At 38.3% G+C, this 22,197-nt stretch overlaps 2 protein-coding genes across 4 annotated transcripts in view; one reads left to right on the top strand and one right to left on the bottom strand.

The window, feature by feature from the left end:
* The window catches only part of LOC111323970 (uncharacterized), a 28,820-nt gene that overhangs the window by 3,993 nt on the left and 2,630 nt on the right, over positions 1-22,197 (bottom strand). For 2 of the 3 annotated variants that reach the window (XM_088737407.1, XM_088737409.1), the window contains exons 2-12: positions 13,180-13,493; positions 12,796-12,940; positions 11,621-11,937; positions 7,937-8,084; positions 7,300-7,320; positions 5,302-5,615; positions 4,926-5,070; positions 4,712-4,753; positions 3,375-3,691; positions 1,652-1,799; positions 644-946 (exon numbers count right to left, since the gene is read on the bottom strand). In XM_088737407.1, the coding sequence (XP_088593533.1) occupies positions 644-946; positions 1,652-1,799; positions 3,375-3,691; positions 4,712-4,753; positions 4,926-5,070; positions 5,302-5,615; positions 7,300-7,320; positions 7,937-8,084; positions 11,621-11,937; positions 12,796-12,940; positions 13,180-13,493 (2,214 nt within the window). The remainder of the gene's footprint in view (positions 1-643; positions 947-1,651; positions 1,800-3,374; positions 3,692-4,711; positions 4,754-4,925; positions 5,071-5,301; positions 5,616-7,299; positions 7,321-7,936; positions 8,085-11,620; positions 11,938-12,795; positions 12,941-13,179; positions 13,494-22,197) is intronic. The other variant, XM_088737408.1, reaches the window with a different exon arrangement.
* On the top strand, positions 9,221-10,751 carry LOC148719776 (uncharacterized). Its single transcript, XM_088737502.1, has 2 exons — positions 9,221-9,610; positions 10,032-10,751. Exons 1-2 carry the CDS (start codon positions 9,296-9,298, stop codon positions 10,044-10,046), a joined length of 330 nt encoding a protein of 109 aa, XP_088593628.1. The 5' UTR covers positions 9,221-9,295; the 3' UTR covers positions 10,047-10,751.

Here is a 22,197-nt window from a genome sequence, read left to right as displayed (position 1 = left end):
CAAGAGTTCCAGACGTTTAGCCATTCCTTTGTGCTTTGTTCGGTGTTTTCGTTCTCTATAATCTCCTTCAAACTTTAAATTAAAACGTTGCTACTTTCTCCCAACGTGTTCGTCGTTCGTGAAAATATGTTGAAAATATGCCCTATTCAAAGGTGTTCTTAAGGTAAACATCAGAAGTCGGAAGATATTTTCCTTCCATTTGTAGGATGTCTCTTCCAATGAGGAACACAAACTTGACTCAGAATATCTGTGTTGTTACTGTTTTTTTTAGTTGTTTTTGTTTTTTCTTATCGTCAGTGACACTCACGAACAAATTCTAAAAAGGAATACAGCAGAAAGTGACATTGAAATTAGATGAAGGTTGTGGAGGAGCTGCAATTGGACAGTAGTGTTTTAATCAGTTCCATTATCTCTGAAAAAAAAATGTCTGAAAAACTTCACGTCACATCCTAACTTGCCACATGAATATGAATGCTGTTGCATTTTTGTACAGTAATGACTTGATTCCTAACCATCTACTTGTTTTCATTAGTCTTTTCATCGTATGTTTAGTATCTCATTGTCAGGAAACGTTTAATGACGATGGGAAAATTTACAAAACATGGTTCACAGATCTTTTCATTATCTCCAGAATGTCACATACCATCTTCCATTGTTCTTTCCACCTCAACAGAACTTTTTGGTCCATCACCACCAGATGTGTAGGCCAACACTTGAAATTCATATTCTGTGTACTTATCAAGTCCAGTCACCAGTCTCCTTAATGTTGATCCACTGGTAATATTCAAGAAGGTAAAAGACCCTGCAGAGCCCTTCTCTCTGTAAAAGAGTTTAAACCCTTCAATCTTTCCGTGTCTAGCAAATACTGGTGGTAACTGCCAATAAGCTGTAATGCTGGTAGAGGAGCTTACAGTCAAGTTGAAGGAAGCAGGATGTTGTGATGGAACTAAAGAGTAAAAAAAGGAAAAAAATCAAGTGGCATTTGCTTGTTAATTGACTAAATAAACTCCACTATTTTGGTCATCCCTAAGTTTGTAATTTTTGCTTGTCTTCATCAATGAGCTGCTTCTTGGAATTGCTGTATACTGAGGAGACATTTATCTCCGGAACTCTAAGCTTTCAGGTTTAATCTCGCAATTACACAACAACGATACACGAGACAGCCAAGAGCACATTGGAAGTCAGTTCAGGACGCACTGCACAAGCCATACAAAGCTATCTTCCTTTGTGAATGCTAAATTTTGTAATTTTTCTATAACGTCTTACTTTCACATATACAATAACAATGAGCACTGCTATAATTTTTCTGAACCGCCTTGTTAAAATTGAACTAATTTTTTAATATTGTTCAATTCACCGCAATAGGGAAGGTCTCTCCGTGATTAAATCATGACACCATTTGCTCCATCTGCATAGTTGCTCACTACTGCACAGGTTCAGACAGTAGTGGTCACAAAATTTCGGGTTAAACTACATCAATATCTGTAAGGTGTTGATTCCCAAATTTTCTTGTGTCCAGCTCCAAACTTTACTGAGTCAGTTAACTAAGATCAGTGACCATTGAGGGATACTTAGCTTTCCATTGGCGAATAGGTTTAATAATAATTTTGTCTTTGTTGGTCTTCAGTAGAAAAAGTGGTCAAATGATTACCTTTAGTTAGAAGTATTCCATAGACCTCTACTCTAAGAGTTTTCCAGGAATGATATTGTGTTGGCACAAAGCGGATGTACTTTGCACTTGCAAAGTTATTAAGACTGTTTTTTACGGTTATGTCTCTGTTTTTATTTCCAGGAAAAACCTGTAGTTAGTAGCACAAAAAGAGAACTCATTGTTAACATTTTATTTAAGATCATGCATCATTCACCACAATAATCAACAATTTATCATGAACATTAAGTTTATAAGCTAACGATAGAGAATGATGCTATCTGAATTAAACTTGTTGGTTTTCCTGCACGGGTACACGCAAGTACTGTATGTAATTTATCCTGTTGGTAGTTCATCGTCGGGATAACAATCTACCTGCTTTTGAAATAAGTAAATCATAGAGTTAAGTAATTGGAAGAAGGAGGAAAGTTACTCTGGAAACGATTTTATTTCAAATCATTATGTGCCGAGAATTAAATATTTGGGGAATATTGCTAGATTGTAAATGGCTCGTATGCTACAGAGCTCCCTTCAAAAAAGTTACTTCACACATTAATTCATAGTGTGAAATAACTTCCACAATTATTTCAATCCATAACAGTACAGATTATCTCTTAGAACCCTTCCTTGAAAAGGTGAAAAAAGGAAAGACAGAGCAAATATGGACACCAGGTTCACTAATCAAAAAGAACTTCATTCCCAAATCAGAATAATCCACACCAGTTATGTTAATGCTGGCGCATTAGATTACAGCGGCATTTAGTTTAAGTTTTCGTTTCCAGTCTTGGCTCGGACAAGACACACATGTTTTTACTGTTCGGGCCACAAGGTTGTACGTAGGCCAACCTGAATGAATTTCGAGATAGTATCAACGACGGTTACAAGTTAAATAAGCACATAGAAATTAAATGGTCATAGCAAACACAGGTGTACCCAGAAAAGAATGGATTGTTTACAAGTCAACAGACTATAACAATATTTTGTCTTCTTTATCAAGGACATTAATGGATTCACGGGAGTCAAGTCTCCCTTACATCACCAAAAGAGAATTATTGAGAGCTGCAGGATGTAGAACTGTGAATTGCATTTTCTCATTGTGCTTTGTAAGTTTTTAATAAATTAAAAAAGAAGACCTTGAAATTTTTTAAAAAGAAGAACGTCTTGTCTTCACTTAGAAAATGAATTAAATGGACCAGATATAAATTCAGGCGTTTATGTTCGTGTCCTTTACGTAGATTAACCTTGCCATCATTGTTTACTTTTTCCAGTAGGTGTCAAAACTAGTAGTATTTAGTAATAAATGTCTCTTGAAATGTGTGCTCTATTCTTGAGCTGCTGTATTAGATGCTGGATTTCCGTAAGTAGCCAGAGCACAACTGGTACATGTATACTCATATAGCCGGTCAATTTTGAGGAGGTCATCAGCCTTGGTCTTATTTAACCACGGGTCCCATGCTCTTTTATAGAGGTCAAAAATTTAAGACTCAGGATTACTTGGAATTACTGACAACTGCTGGATACAGAGTATAAACTGCATATCCCAATTGTGCTCTTGACGGTCAGCATTTGAAATTGATTAAGAAAGAAATTCTTCATCAAGAACGAGGTACAAAAAAAGAAACATCCCCCCATGCACCCTAATCTTGATTTAGAAAATTTTAGTGAGTGCATCAGATGCACATTTAACCATTTAATACGACTGTACATAAACATCACAAAGACCAACCTTGTCATTATTGCTTTCGTTGTAGGTGTCAAAAGTGGTATCATTAAGAGATAAATGTATCCTGTAATGTGTGGTCCATTCTGCTACACGAGATGATGGATTTCCCTGAGTAGCCACAGCACAGACGATATACTCATACAGGAGGTCAATTTGTAGGAAGTCGTCAATATTGTTATTATCCTTGGGTGCCCATGCCTTATTTTTATTCAGTCGACCACATTCAGCTCGATATCTATCATCATATATTGACGTGGCTGTGAAGCTGCTGTTTGGAATTTTACCACCGTCAGCCAAACCAATGGCCTTCATATCACAAGCTGCAGATAATAACAACAACCATTACCAGCCTTCATATAATTATTTTCTATTTATATCTTCTGCAACATCTGAAGGATCCCACCCCAAGTTACCAGTAACCATCCCTATCATATATGCATTTGATACAGTACATCAAATGCAATGATATACTTTCAAAGTGAGTGTTTGAGCACTTCACGATAAACGTACAATTCATTTTTTTCTCATTAAAATACCAAGTTGTATAATTTACATTTTTTTTACATTTTTACATTCATATAGCACAGACTTCTATGTGGATATATTCAGTCGCGCTTAACAGTATCGTAAGGTTGAGATCGGACGTCAGCATTTTTAACAGGCGCCTCTGGTAGCTGCTTCAGTCCATGTAGCGATCTCACCTTCCCACCCATCCCACCCCGGAGAGGACATCCACAACACAGTAATCTCGTGCATGGGAAATTCACATCTCCTACCCCTAACTCTGCGGGAGACGGGACCTACGGCTTTACGAAGCAATGTGAGTGAAGCGTCTTGCTTAAGGACACAACGTCATGCCCCAGCCAGGACTTGAACCCAGGCCAACCGAGCCAGAGTACACCGCACTGACCACTACACTACTCACGCCTCAATGTTTAAATAAGTTAAAAATTAAACTTTTACTGTTGAGATATCTCTAAAGCGATGTTTCACTATGACTTTTTTTTTTGCTGGAAGACGCAACTTTCAGAGATTTCAATCCAATTTTTTCATGAAAAGCATATCGAAACTACAATGTTGGTCCCTTTATTTGGTTTATTTTCTCCCATTTTAGTCCTTCTATATCTTATTAGGACTTAAAGCTCAGCTTTTTTGAAGATTACGATTTTGTTACCTCAAGTCACGAGAGTATCCAAATAAAATTAAGTTAACAGAAAAGAGATGTCAATAATTTAAATGCCTGAAGTTATAATTTAATGACAGAAACATTTTGTCCAAACGTGTACCCAACTATATGTTTTGGCTAGAAACTTAAACTGATAATTAAAAGTTATAATCACCTGCCACAACACTGCCAAAGACACGTCCCCAGGTTGACAAATCTGACCACCAAAATAAGTCAAAGAAAAACTTTTACATTTTTCCTTCATTTCCCCTTTTGACCATTTTTCTAGTAATCATAACATAATTTGAGGTTGATAAATGGCCCATTTGAAGAGGTTGAGCTTTAATCTTCATAAGAATGCAAGTGTACATTATAAGTTCCACACTCACTTGACATTTTTTCTACTCCAAACACCTCTGTTCTCATACACACCCCACGCTGGTGTGTCTTTGGCAAAAATCGCAAATATCTTGTTAACACTCCATAAACAACATGCTTCACTTCTGAGTTCCTGTCGTTATTTCCCACCAAAATCTAACAAAGAAACAAGCAGTCAAGTTATCTGACCATATATTAATTTTTCCCACTTGTAGGTCAAGATAACAAAATGCTTGGACGATCAATAATAAAAGTATTAAATACGTTTATGTCAATCAAGACTTTCTTATTGTTATAGCAGTAAAACATTTTGTGTCACTGACTAGACATTCTATGACAACACTTTTGTAATAACGTTTTTCTTTCCAAGCAGTGCTCATCATATACCTTAATTTTTCCACCTTCCCTGTAGTCTTCCCAAGCTGTCCCATCTGTGGATAATTGCAGTGTGTAGTTTGTCACCCACTGATCTGCGTGAGAATTCCCTTGAGTAGACACAGCACAGATGATATGAAGTGTCTGTAGATCAATCTGCAGATATGGTTTAGTGTTACCTGTTCCTGCACACCATGATGATCCTGATGTGTACTTCAGTCGACCATTCTTGGCTGGTGTGCCGCCATTTTGTACGGAAGAAGCAGTTATTTCATTGTCTAGGATTGCTCCATTTTCCATTCCAAGATAATACTCAACGCAACCTCCTAAACATTGAAAAAATTGTTAAAAACATTAAAGAGAACTAGCCAATGTAATCATTCATGGACACAATATCATGGAAAATGTTAGGTCAAGGGTCACAGTGTTAACCACCATAAGCGAACCACGGAAGTTGTGCTGTGTTGCAACTTGCAGTTATCAGACTGCCGTGGATTTCAGACCGTAGTTGAAAAAAACAAAAATCAAGGGCAAAGGTAACATGCAGTTTTTTCATCCAACAGAGTGGAAAATTCAATGCAAAATATATTTTGACTTTTTAAAATATATGTTTGAAGCCCTGTGCAAAATTTGAAGAGCTACTCTACTACTTTCCACTCCTATGTCATGTTTCGCCTCACAGTCGCTCAATAAATGTTTGCATTGTAATGCGATGATCTTCGTTTAAAAATATTTTTTTCTTTCAAGTTCGCGACGACTAACATCACGATGTCTAAACCAAAGTGAGTGAGTGACTCATTTGCATATCGAAGGTCACCTCAGAACTTGTTTCTACGCTTTGCATACTGCAAGTTAAATGAGGTATTACATAAGGACAAGAAAAACAGAACAAAAGGACAAGAAAAACGAAAATAGCACTGAAAATAACGATTACATACGCTGTCCAACTCCTACCAGGTACTTTTGCGATCAACTATCCTACGCTCAATCATTTTGGAAATGAAATAAAAGGAAAGCTGGCGAATGGTGCTGATATATATCTCATGAGGTAAAGATAACTTTGACAAGGATTTTGGAGTAATCGTCAATTAATAGGAAGGATTTTTATTCATTTTGCAAAGTAGTAATGTTAGGAAAAGGACCATTTTGGGGAATCGCCCATTTCACACTTCAATAACGATGTCTTTCTTTTCGGGTCACAAAGATTATAACCTTTAAACATTGCATTATGGTATATTCCCAAAGATCTTGGTCACCTCCTGTTTCACTATTCATATAATAAAATTAATTTTGCAAAGTGGTAATCTTAAAATAAGATCTATTTTGCAAATTTACTATTAAATTTTTCACTCAGAGGCACCTGTATGTTGCCATTCTTGTGTCCAACTGAATAGCTTTTCGGTAGGTTTTAAACTAACATACTAAGATTTTGGCCTCCTCTTATTTCTAAAACCATATAAAAATACATCTTGCTAAAATACATCTATGGCTGTCCTCAGAATTATTTTCATCCGATTACTTCCAAATCAGACACCACACAGATATAGTCCTATTACATATACTAATAAAAATATTGCCACTCTGTTGTCACCCTCTCATTAAATTCACTCTTCTCTCTTTCTCTCCCTCTCTCTCTCCCCCCTCTCTCTCCCCCTTCTCTCTATCAAATCATTTTCATTGGTTCTTCTACAAGAATTGATTTTTAAATAGATTTTGACAAGTACTACATTTGTTTCTATAAAGATTGACAAGTATCCTGAAAATCATCTGTAAATTAACAATCCTTTCCAAAAAGTAACCAAGAAAGCTAACACAAGAGGTGTTTGCAGTTAACAATAAAATCAATAAGTGTGACTCTCGTACAATTAATACCTAAATTCTCCAAACAATTTGTTCATTTGTGAAATGTTGAGCAAAGATTTGAGATCTTCTTGAAGGCCTCTGGCACATTTTTTCCCAATAGGGACCTTCCGGCTGTTGAATAATTAACATACGTATATGAATTCTTACCTCTTTCCTTGGTTCTCGCCGCTACAGGAGAAACAGTTCAAAATAGTGGCTAGTTAAACATTGATTAGATTATTAATAAGAGCATAATAAAATAACCTAATAATAACTCATTCCCACACCTAGTGTTTTCTTCCCTCTTCATAATTAATGAGCAGTTTCATTAATCTCCAGAACTCAGGGCTATAATTGGCTTAAGACTCACTGCAAAAGCCATTTAAAACTAACAACTCTTTCTTTGTGCATGCTAATTATGTTTGAATTGTTTCTGTCACTTCCATAACATTTGGCACAATCTAGAAGGTGAAGTTGTGATTATATCAGGAGATAATTTGTTCCATGTAGTCACTGAGAATAGGATACCATAGATAACACTTAAGGTGATACTGGATCAACACCAGTAAGATATCTACACCTGTGAGTTGTTGATTCCCAAATTTTCTTTGGTCCGACTTAAAAACTTTGCTGAACAAGTTAACTTTAGCAATGGATCAGTAAGCATCATAGAGAATGCAGTGTACAAAGTGTACACTTAAACCAATTGACCTACTCAGTAGCTCTCCTATAAAAAATAGCTTTCTGAAAACAATCATTTTGTTTCAGTCTTAAGAGCAAAAAAAGAGGTCAAATGCATGATTACCTTTTGTTAGAAGTACTCCATATACTTCCACTCTCAGGACTTTCCATGCATGATATTGTGTTGGCACAAAGCGGATGAATCTTGCACTTGCAAATTCATCAAGACTGTTGATTACAGTGATGTTTTGGTTTGTATTTCCAAGAAAGACCTGCAGTTAGTGGCACAAAAAGATATCATAAGATTGTTTTAAACTTCTATGCATGTTCAGTAATCATTCAAATCAATAGTTCATTGATGAACATAAACTTCCAAACTACTACAGATAAAAATGTTATTAGTACTCTGAAAGATATCATTTTGAATTCTTAGAGTGTAACTGTGGGTGGTGTGCATGTATGTGATTTATCTACCTGTTTGTAATGTATCTTGTGGATTGTAATTCACCTATTTTTGAAATAGGTAAGTTACTGTGTTGGAGTTATGGGAAAGAGGAGATTATGGCAAATGATTTTATCTCAAACATTCAATAGCCCGGAGAACAGGTGTAGTCTTTTGTGAGGAGAATTCAGATTTTAAGGAAATTCCTACATTTTCTATCTTTAGTGTCTAGTACATAGTTGTATTCAGTTGGACACTTAATGTTGCTCCCATCAAATTTGGCACCAGGAACACTCTGTCAATACCCTTGTGCTCAAAGATCTGATGAAGCTCCAGCACCTCTAGCCACAGGCGGCCCAAGGGTACTGTGTGTTATTTTGGGGTTTAAAAGTCATTTTGACAGGACTACCATACCTAATTAGGTAAAGGTAAAGCCTGCTTTAATGAGCCAAGTAGCCTGTTGGGCCGGCGCTTAACTCTGGTTTCTGTAGTATGAAGCAACTAGGAGTATTTCTAGCCTCCCTTTGGATGGAATAATGCGAGGCCATTGCAGGGTTATCCCCAGCATTAAAGTCGCCAGCACCCATTTAATTCTCCAGGGTGAAGAGAGGCATTGTGAGAGTAAAGTGTCTTCCCTAAGAACACAATACAATGTCCCCAGCCAGGGCACATTTACTAGACTCATACAATTAAGTACCTAGCTCCTCTTAAGTTTATACATGTAGTAGTCCCTACTTTAAAGAGGATCACTTGGAATGAATGAAAATTAGCTGCAGGAAGCAGAGTATGAATTGATATCATGTTTTCATTGTGCTTTTTAAGGTTTCCATTTGTATAATTACTCGGGCTTTCCAAAGGAAATGCCCGAGGTATAAATTCGGCTTTGTTTTTGTTTTGTTTTTTTTTTGCGTTCAGTCACAAAACGCAGTTCCACTACAGCGCATGCGTGAATTGTTTGCGCATGCGTAGAATGAAACCTAGGGCGCATGGTTAAATCAAGAAAGCAATGGCTGCCTTCCCAGACAATTCCTTGCTTGATGTATGCGAAAGAAATTCGATGGTCTACGAACTTTACGAGATCAATTTACGAGACGAGCGATCCTTTACGATCCTTTACGAAAGAGTGAACCTTCTAACGAAGAATATCAAGCGAAACCTGCTATATCAAACAAGCTATCTCTTATTATGTTTACATGTAAACACAATCGTGTATTTAGACGTGATCAAGAACCCAGTAGAATACAAGAAGCTGCTCTGAAACGTCTTAGAAGAAAGGGCAGAAAACTGAAGGACTTTGTTTATGAGCGTATTCGTCCAAGCATACCAAGTTCCTCGTGGTTACGTCGTTATGTGAAGGTTAGAAGAGTTACTGAGAGTGTTTGTAAGCTTAATACGAAGAGGGCAAGATTAAATAAAAATTACACAACATGAGAAGAAGTGTTTGTCGAATTGTTCTGTGCGGGTATTTCAAGAGATAAGCTCTTTGATTTACAATAACAAACAAGGAATCAATTCTGCTAATGATTTCGTCTCAATAATCAATATTGGAAATCAGTAAGTTTGTCTCAGTTAACCAGACAATCATTTTTAATGCAGACAGAATTACCCACACTTTTAAATGTGTTCGAGACTGACTATGAACTTCAATACAGTGAAAATTACACTGGCACTATTAATCAAGAAGCTACAATAGAAGGATATCAGTACTGTAACTCCTTAGATAGAGCCTTTCAATCACTTATATCCGAAAATTTCAACAATTTTGTCTTGACAATAGGTTGTACTGCAGTAGCTATCTATTGTAAAGGCAATGTTGGCTTGAAAATATTCAATTCTCATGCAAGGGATATTTATGGTAGACACCATTCTCAAGGTACATGTGTGCTGCTTCAAGTACTATCACTAAATAGCTTAGTACATTATTTTAAGAGTATACATAACAATGATATATTTGAGTTCAAAGAGTTTAAAATTGACAAAGTTCAAAATAGTGCCCATTTTCAGAGTCATGCCTGTGAAACCAGAAAGTTGAATGTGAATTGTGCTGTGGCTGTCTATCCACTCTGCTACTCTGTAGTAAAATCATGTAGTTATTGGAATTCAAACACCTTATCTAATGTTATTCAGTATGGCAAAAGATTACAAAAATTCATCTTTGAACAAGTATTCACTGTCAGATGATTTGCCAAAAACAGTTACTGATGTTTGTGGAACTGACGTAAGTTTAGATCTTAAAAGTGATTACAGTGAAGGAACATTGTCTGATTCAGTTGACAGCAAATCAATTCTCAAAAATCTTGTAAGAAATAAAAGTTGAATGCACAGAATTCTTGATGTGGTTTTCAGATTTTTGTATGACATGTATTTTTAAACCCACAAAAGGTCAAAATTTGTGTATTCCCTCTTGGTATGTAATGAAAGTCAAATGCCTCTAATTGAATATACTGAAACTGTAAATAGCACTGCTTCTCTTGTTGTGGCCATCAGTAGTATTAAATATTCAGAGATTTTTCTATTAGAAACAATATGAACTATTGAACAGTAATATTGCTTCAACCTATTGATTTCTGACAACTCTTCTTGGGTGAACATTTGGCAACAAACTATGACTTGGTACCAATAATAGATTAAAAATTCCCTTCTCCTTGCAGTTAAAGACAAATACATTACCTACTCAGGGTTTGTAAAAGCCTTAAAAGTCCTCAAAAATGCTTGAATTTAAAAATGATAAACTCAAGGCCTTGAAAGTACTTGAATTTGAGGACTATGGCTTGACTTTTGCATTGCTTTTTCTTTTAAAGAAAAAGCAATTTTCAAGATGAAAATTACAGTACTTTTATGGAAAAGCTGAGAAATAATATTAAATAATTTTAAAATTGCTTATGCAAACCATTCCAAAAGTGGTCCCTTCAATTTCCTAAAACTTGGCCTTCAAAGTCACTGAAAAGTCCTTGAATTTCAACCTTTGGCATCTACAAGAACTTACTCATATATAGTGATATATTATTTGGATTGTTGTCTAGTACCATAACAACATTCATTACACTCCAGCAGACAAAAATAAACACAAGTATACTTATTTGTGACCGGCAACAATGGAATAGCGTGACAACAGTAACAATGGCAATATGGCAGTCCCCTAAAGATAACTCCAGATGTGCGATATTGAAAGCTCGAGTTCACGCAGATAATGCATCTAGTTTTAATTAAAAAAGAAACATTTTTCACCAAGATTAAAATTTTACAATTAAAAGAAACATCCCTCAAGCACCTCACTCTAACCTCAGAATGTCCAGCAAGCTCAACAAAAGCAAATTCAATCATTTAATATGTCTGTAGAGGAACATTACATACGTGTAGACCAACCTTGTCAGTATTGTTTTCTTTGTAGGTGTCAAAAGTGGTATCATTAAATGATAAACGTATCTTGTAATATGTAGTCCATTCTGGTGCAACAATTTTGGGGTTTCCCTGAGTAGCCACAGCACAGATGATATACTCGTACAACAGGTCAATTTGTAGGAAGTCATCAGCATTATTATTATCCATGGGTCCCCATGACTTATGGTTATTCAGTCGACCATGTTCAGCTACATATTTATAATTATGTTCTGATGAGGCTACAAAGCTGCTGTCTGGAATTTCACCGCCGATGGCTAAACCAATGGGCTTGTTATTACAAGCTGCAGATAATAATAACAACAATCATAAGCCTTCATATCTTTTCGATTCATATCTTCTGCAGCTTCTGAAGGACCTCACTGAAGTTAACAGTAACCATCCCCATCATATCTAATTGCAATACATCAATACAAGGATTTCTTTTCACAGTGAGTGTTTGAGCACTTCAAGATAAAATTATAATTCATTTTATTGCATTAACAGAGCAAGTTGAATACAGGCTGAATAATTTGAAAACCAAACTTTTACTGTTCAGACGTCTCTAAAGCAATACTTCACAATCAATTTCTTGTGCTAGATGAAGCGACTTTCAGAGTTTTCAATCCAATGTAGCCTTCAGGAGCAGCATATTAAAACTACAATATTGGTCCCTTAATTAATTGGTTCATTTTCTCCCATTATAATCCTTTACTGTAGGTCTTATTGGGACTTAAAGCTCAGCTTCTTTGAAGACTGCCATTTTGTTACCCCAAGTAATGAGAGTATCCAGGAATAAAATTAAGTCGACAGAAAAGATATGTAAATAATTGAAACGAAATTATAATTTCATTACACAAATATTTTTTCCAAACATTCACCCCACTCTGTGTTTTGGCCAGAAACTCAAACTAATAATTATTAGTCATAATCACCTGCCACAAGACTGACAAAGACACCTCTACAAGTTAGCATATTTGACCACCAAAATGAGTAATTAAAACAAAAACCTTTACTTTTTTCGTCTATAATTTATTTCTTCTGGTGATAATTTTTTTCTGGTAATCAGAACATGATCTGAGGTTGATAAGTGGCCCACAGGAGAAAAGTTGAGGTTTACTCCACATAAGCATGCAAGAGTACATTATAAGTTCCACACTCACTTGACATTTTTTCTACTCCAAACACCTCTGTTCTCATACACATCCTACCCTGGTGTGTTTTTGGCAAAAATCGCATATATCTAGTTAACACTCCATAAACAACATGCTTCACTTCTGAGTTCCTGTCATCATTTCCTATCAAAACCTAAAATAATACCAAACAGTCTATTTATCTGACCATAAATTTCTTTCAATGATATCCACAGGTAGAAAGCAACAATCACTGGAATATTATTAAAGTACATGTATTTAAAACTTTTACTTCATGAGATCAGGACTTTTATTTTATTAATGCAGTTAAAAAAAAATACTGTCAGTGACTTAAAACAGTCCATGAAAACATTTGTAATGCAATTTCTTTTTTTCTAAGCAGTATTTGTATACCTTAACTTTTCCTCCCTCCTTGTAGTCTGTCCAAGTCGTCCCATCTGTGGATAATTGTAGTTTGTAAGTCTTCACCCTCTGATCTGCTTGAGAGTTCCCTTGAGTTGAAACTGCACAGATGACATGAAGTGTCTGTAGATCAATCTGCAGATATGGGGTAGTGTCACTCATTCCTGCACACCAGGATGATCCTGATGTGTAGTTCAGTCGACCATTCTTGGCAGGTGTGCTGGCATCATATATAGAAGAAGCAGTTATGTGACCATCTTGAATTGTTCCACTTCCCACTCCAAGATCCAAATCAGTGCAGAGTCCTAAAGAACCAAAACTTACATTTGCAATGGATAACATCTTCATATTAATTACTGTGACAGGGATAGTCAGGTTGAAACACATGTATGTCATGAATCCTCATCAGGTGTGTCTTAATACAATGTCCAATGTGTCACAGATGTCTGATATTTGGATATACGACAATAAAAACCTTTGATGTTCTTTGATTTCAATACTTTAATCCACACACTATCCACATGGCAGCCAACAAGTACCACAACAACAACTTTCACTGGGCATCACAGGATGCCTACAAACACAACCCTTTCACCCTTCCGGTACAATACACTACATCCCTCCCTGTTTTTCCTTTTTTTTAGAGAAAGTCTAAACATAAATAACACAACTTCTACAATGTCTTACACAGAAATGCAGGCTCGGGCATACTGTTCATAAACAAAGTCCAGTTGGATTCCTAACATAATATCAATGAGCCTACAACAAATAACATTCAATTATCACTTAGAAAGTTCGTAGTCATCAAATCGTTTAGGCGGTCTGACATTCCGAGCTGGCCTAGGACAAACTATCTGCTTAAGTGGACTTCGAATAGTGGCAGTGGCCTGCTGAACAGACATCGATGATCCAGTTGGCCCTGGCCTTGGGAGTTCATCCTCCCCTTTTGCTACTTCTGTTTGGTTTGTTCGTTCTTGCTCTAGATGGACAGGTGTGATATCGACTTTTGCCTCCAAGGGTTTCTCTTGATACTTTTTCACAAATGAGACATTTCTTTTTATTTCGGCACCAGCTGTGCTTCTAATTGTTACCTCTCCTCCTTTCCTGTCTATTACTTTGCAAGGATTGGGTCATAGTTTGGAGACAGTTTGTTAGTCTTCAAGTTCTTCAGGAGTACTTTGTCTCCAACCTCCACTTCACTTGCAACAGCAATTCTCTTTGCATCAACATACTCTTTCTGCGATAACTTCCTTGACCAGTCTCGATCGCGGACTTCCTCCTTCCTCATTAGTGATAGGTGCCTCCCTTCACAGGTCTGGCAATGTTGGCCGCATTTCCCTTCCAAACATCAGGTAGAAGGGTGTTGCCCCAGTTGTCATCTGAGGAGTTGACCTATATGCGGTTAGGAATGTCTGTAACTCTTGACACCAATCTTTCCCCTCAATGTGAGCTATCTGGACTGACTTCATCAATGTGCAATTCTGACACTCTACTTCCCCATTGGCCTGGGGCCACAGGGGAGTTGTTGTGTGGTCTATCCCATTTTCTGCAAGGCTTCAAACTCTTCAGATACCAAATAATTTGGATATATCAACAAAGTTGAAATGGTAAATTGGCCACCGTAATGATTACAAAAGCTGACGTTTCGAGCGTTAGCCCTTCGTCGGAGCGAATAGAGGAATTGTGGGTTGTGTGTGCTTTTAAAGGCAGAAAATGGAGCTACGTTATTGGTGGGTGCATGGCAATGAGAAAAACATGAATAAATTAGTGGAATGAAAAGCGTTCATTGATCCCTGTGGGATTTAGACTGCCGGTTTGAAAGATGAGCTTTTGTTCAAGATTTTTACGGCTTTCCGTGCCACCTAAGTGCAAGGAAAGACCGCAGATTGCCATATGTTGCTTAGAATGATTGGGTAAATTAAAATGTCTAGCGACTGGTTTCGATGTGTCCTTGTCATTCCTTTCCACGTCTGGAAGGTGTTCTCGGAATCAGTGTTCTCTCTCGGAAGGTGTTCCCGAGAACACCTTCGAGACGTGGAAAGGAATGACAAGGACACATCGAAACCAGTCGCTAGACATTTTAATTTACCCAATCATTCTAAGCAACATATGGCAATCTGCGGTCTTTCCTTGCACTTAGGTGGCACGGAAAGCCGTAAAAATCTTGAACAAAAGCTCATCTTTCAAACCGGCAGTCTAAATCCCACAGGGATCAATGAACGCTTTTCATTCCACTAATTTATTCATGTTTTTCTCGTTGCCATGCACCCACCAATAACGTAGCTCCATTTTCTGCCTTTAAAAGCACACACAACCCACAATTCCTCTATTCGCTCCGACGAAGGGCTAACGCTCGAAACGTCAGCTTTTGTAATCATTACGGTGGCCAATTTACCATTTCAACTTTGTTGATATATCCAAATTATTTCGTTACTCCCACCGACGCAGCCCCAAACAGTTTCTTTCGAAACTATCAGCCTTTCTTCAGATACCAGTTGAGGCCCATTGTCAGTCTTGAGTGTATGCGGCACTCCAAACCAGGCAATTATTGGTTTTAGAGCTTCAATTCTTGTGCTAGTAGATGACCTCAAAATAACCACTTCAAAATATCTACTAAAAATAATAGTCTACCACCACCAGTAAACTTTCCCCTGAAGGTAAGGGACCCAAAATGTCAGCTGCACAATCTTCCCAAGGGCCACTGGGAGGAAAAGCTCAAGCCATATGTTCAGGGGGAGCATATTCACTGACCACTTGATGACCATGCCAACTTCTACACAGCTTCTCTGCATCAGCATCCATCTGGGGCCACCATACTTTACTGCGCAGTCTACATACTGTTTTAACAACACCCTGGCGTCCCTCGTGGGCCAACTCCAAAACACACAGTCGCAATTCTCAGGGAATCACTAGCCTGGAACCCCGTAAAAGCACCCCACCATGTGTACACCTTCTTTGCATGCAGGTACATTGCACTGACTCCAATCTCCTATTTGGACACATTCTTTGATGAGGTTTAGCTCCATATCCTTGGTTGAGACTTTTTCTATTTCAGCGGGTGTCAAAGCACAAGGAACACTACTCTCAACCACAGCATACACAAAGTCATAATCTCCGTCATTACTTTGGAACCCACAATTTAGCCTAGACAAGGCATCTGCGATGTTGGTTTTGCCTGGTCTGTAAACGACCTTAAAGTGATAGGCCTGCAGGCGAAGGACCCACCTTTCCACACGGGCAGAACGCTTCAATTTCTGCGAATAGATGTACTCCAGAGGCTTATGATCCGTCTCAAGCTCAAACTCCTTGCTGAAAACATACATGTTAAAGCATTCGCAAGCCCATACCAGAGCTAGGGCCTCTTTCTCTGTTTGGCTGTATCGCCGCTCCACATCAGACAGGCGTCACGAAGCATACCCAATCACACACCATTCACTTCTATGTAGCTGGGTTAAAACCGCTCCAAGCACCACTGGTGATGCATCTGCCACAATTCTTGTTCTGATGTTTACATTGAAGTAAGCTAGAACATCCGTGTGTGTGATCAGCTCTTTTAACTTCTTGAATGCCAACTGTTGTTCTTTGTCCCATTTGAACTCCGCATTCTTCTGGGTTAACCTCTGAATGGTTTCTGCAATGGATGACAGATCTGGGACAAACTTAGACACAAACTTGGCAAGACGGGAAAGATCTGACTTCACTAACATTCTGTGGAGGACCTGCCTTTCTGATTGCTGCGACTTTCTCTTCGCTGGGTTCTATACTGGTCTGTGTTACTTTGTGACCAAAAAAATGTCAACCTGGGTAATCTGAATTCACATTTGTCTTTGTTCAGTGTCAGACCTGTTTTTCTCAATTGATCGAGCACAGCCAAGAGCCTCTTATCATGCTGCTCCTCCCCTTGTCCGTGAATTATCAGGTCATCTGCTATATTAGCCACACCTTCACAGCCTCGCAGTACGTCCTGGATGATTTGTTGGTACTTTTCAGGTGCTGAGGTGACACCAAACATGAGTCAGGTATATCTATAGAGACCACGGTGAGTCACGACCGTTGTCACATGTCTACTCTCCTCAGCTAGAAGTATCTGATGAAATCCCCACTTGAGATCTACACAACTGAATACTGAGCTACCATTAAGATCTTGAAGCACCTCCTCTATGGTAGGGAGAGGCTGACATTCCCTCACTATTGCTTGATTGGTACACCTCATGTCTACACAAATCCTGATATATCTGTCTGCCTTGGGTATAACCACAACTGGCGAGACCCACCCTGTTGGTCCTTCAGGGACCTCCTCTATAATTCCACTCTCTAACAATTCATCTCACTTTCTCTCGACTTTCTCTCATACACCGAATGGAATCCTGCAGACTGGCTGCACCACCGGCTTCACCGAATCATCAATATTTAACTTTAACTCATAATTCCTAAGAAGGTCAACACTGTTAAAAAGTTCTATGTAGTTTTCTTTGATATCAGCTTCTGTATTGACAGCATTAATGGCATGGCTAGGCCCAAGTCGCAGCAAACAAAATTTCACTGCTGTTTCTCTACAGAGGAGACTTCTGCCATCTCCGTTTATAACTACAAAACCAGCTTTGCAGGTCACACCACTGTCAATGGATATAAAGTCTGCTGTAAATTTTCCGAGTGTTGGCAATGGCTTTGTACTTCCATAAAGAAATAAGGCTTTAGCCTCCTTTAAGGTCTGACACTGGATTTTCTGTGAGTTAAGCCACTCCCAAGTTCCTTGGCCTAAAAGGTTGCATGTTGCTCCTGAGTCAACAAGGACATTTTGGCAAATGAACACCTCCAACTACAACAGTTACTATTCCACTCTTTTGATCGAGCCCATCCCCCACCGAAAACACATAGTTAGGTGTTGAGTCTTGTTCTGATTTAGGGCTACTATCAACATAATTTGTGTTTGTCTTTCTGCCTCTTTCATTCACTAGATGTATTTCTCCAATCACGCTGTCACCTTGTCTTTGCCCCAGATTGGAATCCTTAGCGAGCTTCTTCCAACACTTGATCTTGAAATGTCCAATTTCTCCACACTGAAGACACTTTCTACCTCGAGTAGGACATCTCCAATCCCTGGCTAAGTAGTCCTTCCGACCACAATTTAAACAGTCCCTCTTCTCACTACTAGTGCTCCCTCAACAACAGTGTTCCCTTGTCCTGAACCACTGTTAGCCCCCACTGCTTCCATCTGCAAATTAACACTGCTTCCTGTGCCTGAGCTGTTACTACAGTAAACACGTCTAAAACATTGTGCCTTAATTAAAAACAATATGCACTAAAAACATTTACCAGATGAGGGTAATTTTTACCCGAATTAACCATTCAGAGTGCTTTGTTTGTTTCAGTTTACCGCCGGGTAAAGTTTACCCTAGTGGGGTACACTTACCATTAGCAATTCGCTCGTTAGAGCCCTTCTATGGGCTGTATCGACGCTAAATAATTACATTCTTTCGATTGTGCCTTCTTAGAATCGAATTTCATGATTTGGAGTTGAAAAAGGTGCAAAACCGATCAGCTTATATCTAGGATGGCGCGCTTTTGGATTTGTCGGGATTCAAAAATTGACATGGCTATGTTTGCAAAGTCATGTTGTTTTACCTTTATGATAAAATATTGTTGACATGAAGGTGTTTTATTGACAGGTTTTAGGTGACAAGTTTATACAATAGCAAATCAGGCGTGTAATATAATCCTGCAGCAATCCTAGCGCGCGTCTTCTTGATGTTAGCGACCGTCGATCATCGGGACGCCATCATTGTCGATCATAGGGACGCCATGACAATGTCCTCCTTTTCTTTCCGTTCTTAAATAAAATCGATAAAACAGTCATTGTAATGTACGATGCACAGCGTTTCACTCGCAAAAAACGTGACACATACTAACTATGGACACAATATGTAATCTGTGGACATCTTGGTGCCACGTCACGCACCAAAGAAACCATGTGCATTTAGCCATTTCTTCCTTCCTGAGAAACTACTCAAATATTGCAGAGAGTGGTGTCACATTTTACTTCTGATGTAATCGCAAAAGTCTTCGATGTATGCGCGATGGAAACTACTTTTTGAAAATCTTTATTTCCAGATTTTCCGGAGTGTTTCTTGCGAATTCTAGAGCGTACTTATCAAACTAAGTAATCTACCCTCACGTATCAAAGTATCAGGCGTGTAATCTAATTAAAGCATTCTATCCGGCGACTTTAGCAGCGTAACTTGGAAGATCACGATGGATCCTCGAGCCTCCACAAAAATTTCGTTTCCAAAATTCCTTTTCTTTACGAAATCGATAGAACAATCAACAATTTGAACTGTAATGTAGAAAACGTGACACATGTAATCTGTAAACATCTTGCTGTCTTATCACGCAGCAAAGAAAACATCTGCGTTAAAGTTATGACTCTTAGAGGACAAGAGATTTTTATGTGTTTGGCTGCTCTATTATGCGAACAATTTTTGCCGATTCGCAAGTGGAGTTGCCAAGATATCTTCATGGAAATATTTTTTTCTCAGCACATTCAGCAGCAGTGAAGTGTTAGTAAAAAATGGTGCCATTCGGAGTAAACGTTCTTTTCTTAACTCAAGAAAAAAATTTTGGGGGGCTCTGCTGTTGTTTCACAAAAGCCCTTTAAAACTGAACAAGTTGGAAAAATCATAATTGTCTTTTAAAAAGCCACACCAACCCATATTATACCGTTAATTTCAAGTCGTTTTATCAGTATTTCCTTCAAGCTCTGACGCCAGCACCCACTAACAAAGCGCGATTTTTTAATTCAATATCCACTATTGACGGAAAATGTTGTAATAAATAAGTTGTCCAAATTTACAGCTACGCAGACCAGCCACCATTCCTCAGAAATTCCACTACAAAATTTTGTGTAATGGGGAAGGCAACAGGAAGAATTAAGAAAATTTAATCTTTTCCGAATAATTTCACAGAAGGGAGCGTAATTTCAGAACGTAGCTGTCCCAGTTTTACACCGACCGTTTTCCTATTAAGAATGCCGCACACAAGCTTCATCTCACACTGAGGAATTTGCTAATTTCCTTTTCAAATTGTGGTCACGTACGTTCCATTATACTGTTACCACATCACTCAAGTTGACATGTACTAATAGAAACTGGTTTTTCATTGGTATGTGAAACCACGTATAACCACTTATAACATTAAAAAGTTGAGCAAGTTGAGGTTAAGCTTTTTCACGAGCAAGTAGAGAAGCTGTGACAATTTGCAATTTCAAATTACACGGTAAAACAGAAATGCGCGCCTCAGGGTTGAAGTATCTCCTCTATAAAGCATACACGCTGGTTAGCTCCAAGTGGCTAATTTAGAATTATTCACCAAACGAGCCAGCTCCTTTTTTACTCGTTTGCTCCTTTGTTACCGTTGCCAAGCCAAACGGGCCACTAAAGTAATACGCACTTTTAGAGCGGGGTAGGTTCATGATTGAAGTCTGAATCAACAAGCTGTAAGCGAGAGAAATAAAAGAAATTTGACGAAGAATGGCGAGAAATAAATTATCATCGAGAAGGACAAGAGTTAGTGTGTTACGAAGTCATAATGTGCCGGCACCCGACCAGCAACCATATTGAGTTCTGCCGCGCTGTGCTTAAGCTTCTTTAAAGAAAAAGAAAATTGTCGGCCAGAAAATAGAATAAAGGATTGTCACTGGCAAGATGTGTTTCTGCCGAGAGTCTCCTGAGACTCAGCAGGACGCCTTTGCGTTCCCATCAGCGGTGTTCGCGCCAAAACTCGTGCACGTGACATTGCTGTGTGGCATGGGGTTTCGTTTTTGTTTTTGTTTGCTTAACTCTCGCCATTCTGTCTAGAGTTTGTCATGTAGTTCGTTGCGTAAATAAATCATGCTAAAATTGAACGTATTCGTCGTCCTGAATCCTCGTTAAATCGCCGGAACAGGCGGTCTGTTTTTCAAGATTTTAATTGGAACAACTCCACAACAACCTGTCCGCACCGAAAAGGCATGCATCAGTCGGAAATGATTAGATCAACCTTAACAAAACAATTTTTTCGGATAGCGCATTTCGTAACCTTTCCATCAATAAAATTAGTTTACAGTGGTTACGCTTCAAACAGTGCGTTGACAATTTCTTTTGGGAAAGACACCCGCGAAGGTATATTGTTTTCATCAAGATGTTAGATCAGAGACATGCGCAGTCGATTGCGTGTTGTATATCCGGGATGTTTGTGATGACATCACGTAAAATGCACGTGGAAATATCGGTAGACAGCCGTCCCACTCTGCTCGAGATCAAGGGCACGATAGACGAGATGAGTTTTTAAAATAGATGTCTTTAATTGCTTGTGGAAGTATTCATCAAGGTCTTGAACGGTTTAGTGATGACTCTTAGAGGACAAGAGAGTTTTATGTGTTTGGCTGCTCTATTATGCGAACAATTTTTGCCGATTCGCGAGTGGAGTTGCCAAGATATCGATCAAGTACCACTTCATGGAAATATTTTTTTCTCAGTGCATTCAGCAGCAGTGAAGTGTTAGTCAAAAATGGTGCCATTCGCAGTAAACGTTCTTTTCTTAACTCAAGAAAAAAATATTGGGGGGCTCTGTTGTTGTTTCACAAAAGTCCTTTAAAACTGAACAAGGTGGAAAAATCGTAATTCTCTTTTAAAAAGCCACACCAACCCGTATTATACCCTTAATTTCAAGTCGTTTTATCAGTATTTCCTTCAAGCTCTGACGCCGGCACCCACTTTGACATTGAAACTACCAGTTATTCTATTATTTCGACTATTGTCCGAGCAGTCAACAAAAGGAAGTAAAAAACAATGGCAATCAGAAAGTGCCGTACACGCTCGTCACCTCGCTCTCCAATATGACATTTTATAACTAGAATAATTCCAGAACTTTAAAATGGTTTAGGCTACAGTGACAATCTTGAGATGTTTGTTGATTCCTCTTTCGTGGAATCAACAAACATCTCAGCAGGTTTCAGAGCATGACGTGGCACCA

This window comes from Stylophora pistillata, chromosome 11 (assembly GCF_964205215.1).
Source record: "Stylophora pistillata chromosome 11, jaStyPist1.2, whole genome shotgun sequence".
In the NCBI taxonomy this organism is placed as follows: Eukaryota; Metazoa; Cnidaria; class Anthozoa; order Scleractinia; family Pocilloporidae; genus Stylophora; species Stylophora pistillata.
This window is presented reverse-complemented; position numbering and strand designations above follow the sequence as displayed.

Excerpts from the sequence above, each read along its gene's own strand:
- LOC148719776 (XM_088737502.1), top strand. The coding sequence starts at position 9,296 with ATGCGAAAGAAATTCGATGGTCTACGAACTTTACGAGATCAATTTACG.